This window comes from Hakea prostrata, chromosome 3 (assembly GCF_041222555.1).
Source record: "Hakea prostrata isolate BN-2017 chromosome 3, UWA_Hpros_2, whole genome shotgun sequence".
NCBI lineage: Eukaryota > Viridiplantae > Streptophyta > Magnoliopsida > Proteales > Proteaceae > Hakea > Hakea prostrata.
Window position 1 is genome coordinate 61,757,571 of NC_142602.1, and position 7,016 is coordinate 61,764,586.

Consider the following 7,016-nt stretch of genomic DNA (forward strand, 5'->3'; position numbering starts at 1 on the left):
GCAAGGCTGAACATTGAGTATGATAAGATTCGGGCACATATTCTTTCCCTGGAGCCCTTTCCTTATCTGGAATAAGCCCATGCTATTATTGATACAGAGGATAGTTGGCATACAACTATCGTATATACCCAGACATTTGATAGATCAACACTAGTTGCCAATGTTGGTAATAACAAGTCTGGTTCTGGTGATTCTCGGCCTCCAGTAAAGTGTGAAGATTTTGAGAAAGAGCGCCATACAAAGGACAAGTGTTAGAAGTTGTATGGACGTCTAACAAATTCCCGTGGAGGAGGTAAGAATGGAAATAGAGGCAACAATCAAGCATCTGTAAATCAAGCTATTTTGGACACCCTAAGTACTCTAGTACCTCTTTCCTCAAACAAGCTCCAACACCTTCACTAGTTGATGTCCAGGCTTGATATCCTCTTCGGTGCCGACTCCTAGTGCGAATGTAGCCTTTGCCATTTCATCCTTTGTTGATCCACAACACCCTACATGTATTTTTGGTTGTCGCAGTGTCAACTCAATTCATCCATCCTGGATAATTGACTCTAGGGTAGCCGACCACATGACAGGATGTTCGAACAGTTGATTGATCTCTTTTTCCAATCTCTAGGAAGGGTTCCATTATCTGTTCACTGACCCTTACCTTATCTTTTGTTTTGCATGTTTCTAAATATTTGGCGAACCTTTTGTTTATTAGTAGCCTTACTTGTGATATGAAATGCAAAACAACATTTCCCCCTTCTAATTGTGTGTTTTAGGACTTGAAAATGGGATGTATGATGGGCAGTGGTAGACAAAAATGGGGCTCTACTTATTGGACGTGTCTTTAGCGGCTTTTTCTATTTATTGCCTCTCCCAGATCTGACACGTGGCATTTAAAGCAAGCCCCAAACGGTTACAAATGTATCACGTATTGATTTAAAGTATTGTGCTAATTGTTTGATCTAAATTAGTTACGACACATAAGCTTCTAGAAACCTTGGACGTTTTCCCTTGTGTGTGGATTGTTGATTCTCTTGAACAACATGACACAGCCCAATTTATCATAGGCCCAATGGTATAATATTCATGGGCCACACATGGGCTGGCCCAACTTATAAATAACACTAATGGGCTACACTTAGCCCACATTCTAGAAGGGAGGGAGATTCTAGAGGAATCTACATCTATAAAGTATCTTGTCTCTAGAAATATCCCTAGAAATATCTAGACCCACTAGAATATTCCTAACCATTAGATTCTAGACACTTGTACAAATCACAACCATTCATTGTATCCTACCTCACCTATAAATAGGGGAGGGATTCATTTGTACAAAGCATCAAATAAGTGATCAATACAAGTTCTCTCAAGGTTCTCTTGGAGCTCTAAGCTTTATTCTACTCTCTCTAGCAGGGTTTTAGGCTGACTTAGTGCAAGTAAGTGCTAAGTGCCGGCACGGTTGGCTTAGTCAATAACTAAGGCCGTGACAAACAGCTCATCTCCCTGCTCTTTCATTAATGAAATCACCAGACTTCGTGCTAAACCGTATCAAATCCATTGACCATCTCTTGTTCCAATGCATGTATTCCCAACAAATGTGGCATCACTCAATGCAAACATCTACTGGCTACACCATTCAAGGCTCTTGGCTATGGAAGGATGAAATAGAATGGATGATTGATAAGTTTAAGTATAACAGTGTTGTCTCTCAAGTGAGGAAGTGCAATTCTATTGCCACCATATGCCAGATCTGGGCAGAATGACACATTTTTCTCAATATTGTTATCCCTCACATGACTCTGAGCAGAAAAACAATAGCTTACACCATGCTTCAATTCCATGCTCCCCTGGCTACAGTGATTGATTCGAGTGAGAACTGCCTTTCCGATTTAGGCACATAGTGCAACAACGTCTGGTATTGACCAAGCTGGAAGATGGATGAATGCTTATGAACTGTGATGGATTCGTTGGAGACCCAGTGGGTAGGATATGGGTCTTGACCATTGAGTCATTGACTATGTAGGCCTTGGTTGGGCCATGCAAGCTGGGCATCAACATGTTGAAATCCATTATGACTCCCAAGTTGTTGTTTCAAGCTATAAACAAAACAAGTTCTACCCCATGAAATGCTCTTTAGATCTTGGAGGACATTTGGGATATGATGGAAGGGTTCACCATGTGTAATGTGATTCACAACTGGAGAGAGTTCAATTCTGGTGCTATCTTGCTAGATTGTGTATCTCAATTCTCACCTCAGGAAATTATTTTGGACTCCCAAATGATACGCTTCCCCCTTGGTGCTCTCATTGAGTTTGATGTTTATGGTCTCCCCTATTAACTTTATTTTATATTATAATCAATAATATACATTTTTCCTTCGTCCCCCCCTTCCCCCACCCCCTCAAAAAAAAAATGAATAGAATGATTTTCTTTTGGTGAAAATAATAGCATGATTTACATCAACATTATAGTTTAAAAAAAGCTTGAAGAAATATTTACCAAAAATAAATTGAAAGAATGGGTTAAAAGCCCACCACTGAGAGGAATATTACAACGGCAGAATGTTAAGCCCATGTAGGAATTGAGCTATAATTATTAGCTAGAAAAAGGAAAAAATAAATAAATAAAATAAACTATCTCACTCTCAATCTATCAGGGTCAAGGGCCAGCAGGGCATGAGATGGGCCACCAAAGGCACACAAGATCTTGGAACAATTTCTACTTTTAATGCTTCCAAATGAACCGTTAGGCCTCTATTAAAATTGCTACTTAGATTTTAAATCACCTTCCTAACCCCATTAAAAAAAGAATTCCTATTTAATCTTGGAAAGGACAGGAGGGCTGGGAAGGCCCATATAGGCAAGCCTCGGAGAGAGTCGAAGTGTTGGGCTGGGCCTTGGTGAAGGTATGGGCCCACAACTCCAAACTGGTCCAGGTGTGACTCTTGGAGAAAGGTTAACTTGCTCAAGTGCCCTGCTTTGAAGCTTTGCTGGGTAATCCCTCACACACCCTATACGCGGCCCTGTTCCTGTGCTCCATTTACATGTCAAACGCTCCCCAACCAGATCGAAAGCCTCCACAGAAACTTCTTCAATGGAGGAGCCATTAACATCTGCTGCTGCTGTAGCTTTCTCTGTAATGGGTTCTTCTTCCTCTGTTGACTCTGGTTTAGTTTCTTCATCTGCCGCAAGCAGGTAAGATGAACTATCGTCGTCTATGGCGAACCTCTGTAGTAAGTAAGAGTGAGCATTTATAAACATTTATAATCAACAAATTGAAGAAGTATTCTTATGGAAGATGTAATGATCAGATTAGTTACCTTGACATTAGCGAGATCTACATGATGTTCCTGAAGAAAGCTAATGAATTCCTTGAAATTCTCCTCTGTTGGATGATAATGACCACTATAAGGCCATATAGCCTATATGTAGCAACAAAAAATAAATTAATAAGAAGAGCTTGCAGCAGGAAATTCTGGAAAAAGTGTGTTACGTGTGCAATGGGCCAAATTTGGTGTATAGGATAATTTAAGGCTAAATTCGTTTTATTAGCTTCGAAGCCTTTGTCACACTAGTCAAAATATGTAACATTTGTTATCAGAGTTGACACCATGGTATGGTGTGTTGGCGATATATCGCCGTGTTGTTGGGGGTGACATGACTCCTTCCAGCTGGCATGACTTATACAAAAAGTCGACGACATATCGTCGAAAAGTGGATTTTTTGGCGATATATCACCAAATTCACCATATTTACAAGAATTTCATTTAGTTTTTCACCGATTTTTGCCAAAGTGGCGTAAGACCTCTATGGGCTGTCGGCAACAAAATTTGAAGCATAAGTCATACTCAACATAATTGTATAATGAATTATAGACTTTAATACTTCTCTTCACTAGTTGTGTAGTTGTATTCTTTTTACATGTTTACATTAGTTTATATGAGTTTTCCAAACTTCCAATTTTGACCACATATGGGCTTGAAATTGCCAATTAGAAACTTTAGATTAAGTGATGTTTTAGGTTAGAATAATGCTACTAGTGTGTTATTGGCCTAATTAAGCTAAAACGACTTTAAATACCCCTCAAAATCGGGAGTTGAATTTTCATCAACAACACCCTTGCCAAAAGTAATCGACATATCGGCGAAATGTCACCGTGTCGGTGGTGTCGCCAATCATTGACACGGCGACACTGTCAAATTAGGCCACATGACAAAATTCAAGCCAAAACGACTTTAAATACCCCCAAAATTAGGAGTCGGATTTTCATCGACACCCTTGCTGAAAGTCACCGACATATCGGGGACACTGTCCGATATGTCGGACCTTGGCTGACACCACTGCCAGATAGCTACCAAGAAAGGGCCCAATTTGGTATATGAAATGGGTTAAGGCATTGGAGCTTTTAGAAAGCTGGCACCACTAGTCTTAAGTACCTAACAGAGCGGTGATTAATTGGTAAACAATGGTAATGGGTACCTCAAGAACACCGTCATGAGCAACTAATCTTCCGGCGGCAGTGGTTGCAGCTCCGGAGAGAAAGCTAGAATGCTGGAAAACGCCTTTCTTCTTCTGGCCAATGTAGAGAGACCTTCCTGTACTCAGCACGAATATCCACTTGGATCCTTCATCGGTTTCCACAGGTATTCTTTCATTTTTGTACACTAGCTTCCCATTCTCCACTATCACTTCATATGATTCCCTCTCTTTCTGCAAACAAAACAAAACGAAACCCAAATCGATCAACCGATCTCCATTAATTTCCTCGTCTGAGCTGACAGATTTGAACTTACCGGTCCAAGGTATTTGATGCATTCACGCTGCAGAACTGCCCTTGGGCAGCTGTCCAGATTTGTTTCTTTACCATTTCCCACATCCAACCTTAACAGATTGAAATCAAGATTAATGACCATGATTGATGGGCTTATGAGATAGAATTGAAATAGTATTGATGAATTGGTATACCAGTAGAAGAACGGTTGAGTGCTCTCACTATCAAACCAGAGATCGTAGTATGAGTGTAGATTGTGTCCATAACGATGCCGCGGATCGATCTGCAAATACATTTTTATCATTAGATTGGAAAAAAATACAGGAAATTTATCAACTTTCAACGTCAAACTCCATTAGTTGGGGCCACAGTGATAGGTGGGTATGGCTTTTTGGATTGTCAAACTGGATGAGTGGAGAAGATGACCCACTCAATGACCCAAAAGCAGAAAAAGAAAGAAGAAATCTGCAGTTTTTTCTCGGTCAGAAAATTCAACACCGAAACTATAATAGGTCTACCAAAAAGAACGCGGCGAATAGTGTTTGATGTTTTGCCTCAATGAATATCAAATTAGATATTACGAGTTGGGTTGTAGATTATTCGAGTGGTCGTTGAAAGTTGAAACTTACTGCTTCAAGCCAATGCTGTAGAGCTAGCTTTCTGAGCTTTCTCATCTTTGGACAAACCTTTACCCACCTGAATAACCACAGCGAATTTAATCTCAGTTTCATCATCACAAGGCACCCATTTGGATTCATTTCCAAATCAAAATAGAGCCCAAGAAAAGAAATCAATCTGAAATTTAAGACTAACAAAACTAAAAATTGATTCTTCTTGTTTTTACCTTGGCAGCCCTTGTTCTGGCCCTTGCCCACCTGGAACTTGCAGTTTCAGGTCTTTTGATGTCAAAGAACGATACAGAACTCTGCTTCAAAGCTGCAGAATCTAATGCATTCCACCTGAAAATTTCCAATTTAGTCAGATTGACCCAACCCAATAAATCAAAACAAAACAAAACAGGAAGAATTTTGACCAAGGAAACGAACCAGAGCTCCTCTACCACAACGGCACAATCTGCAAGGTTTCTTCGTGTCCTGTAACTCTTATAGACCTTCTGAAGCTTAACCGCAGCTGCATCAAGCTCGCTCAACGTTCTTGGAGAAAATAATATCGACGGTTTTCGTGGAGGCAGAAGTATCTTCGGTTTCTGTATTCGATTCAACTCGTTTTCTTTGCTTCTTGCTTCAAATTTCATTTTCTGGGTTTTTCCGTTCTCAAAGCTTACCATCGACTCTTCAATACCCATTTTATCAGACCCACCAGATTTCGAAACGGTGTCTGAATCTTCTTTCTTGAAGCTAACTTCTCTGATTAGACTCCTCTCTGTGTCTTTCCCATCAAAGCTTATAGATCTCACTAAAACTTTCTCAACATTGTTTGTCAATCGAAGTAACCTGCTCTTCCAAATTACAATCCAGGCTGATGCTAGCAAGGAAAACGATAATCCCATTGAATCTGAAACATTAACAGAATCTTCATTGTGATTAAAGAACAATCAATCTGCTTAAGAGGAGGAAGAACAGTAAGTAATAGCAACAGAACCCTGTGCTTTCAGGGCACAAACAAGCCTTATCTGAAAACATGATGAGAACCCATCACCATTTTCATAACAAAGAGACAAAACGAACCTTAAAAACGAAAAACAGACAGGGATTAGTGAAGATCGTTCCTTTACCTGTAAATCCAAGCGAACAATCTTTATTGAAGGATCCTTGTCGCTAACCACTGTTATGCCAATCTGCGCTGATCTCTGTATATAAATAGGTAAGTAATGGCAGAAAATGTGGAAAAGAAGAATTGAGTGGACTCTGAACCTTCAAATACGCTCACACTGAAGATTGAGGAAAACAAAATTAGAAAAACTGAAAGCCGCGAGGAATTTGAAGGATTCAAAGCTTAAAAAATGTTCTATCCAAACTAAAACCCCAAACTGGTTTGTGGGTTATTGAGTTGTTTTTCCCAGGCACAGAAAGAATTGAAAAAAGAAGATGGGATGGTCAAGATCACGGAAAAGAATTTCTGCCCTGACTTCAAACTGCTGCTTGAATTAGAATTAACGCAGAAAGAATGAGATCAGTTGGCTTTTCTATACAAAGTCAACACTAATTGGTTTCAGAGTCGTAACTCATGCGCACGCCCCTTTGAAAATGTCGAAATATATAAAATTAACAATCTATGGCTCTCACACACTGTCTTAA

General features: G+C 39.8%; 1 protein-coding gene across 1 annotated transcript; it reads right to left on the minus strand.

Moving 5' to 3' along the window:
• Positions 1-2,465: 2,465 nt before the first annotated feature.
• Positions 2,466-7,016, minus strand: LOC149022674 (IQ domain-containing protein IQM1-like). The gene is given in 10 exon segments (XM_089150663.1): positions 2,466-3,215; positions 3,308-3,409; positions 4,467-4,697; positions 4,781-4,868; positions 4,953-5,041; positions 5,388-5,417; positions 5,419-5,454; positions 5,603-5,717; positions 5,805-6,273; positions 6,494-7,016. Coding segments are annotated over 9 exon segments (1,569 nt in total). The 5' UTR covers positions 6,269-6,273; positions 6,494-7,016; the 3' UTR covers positions 2,466-2,801.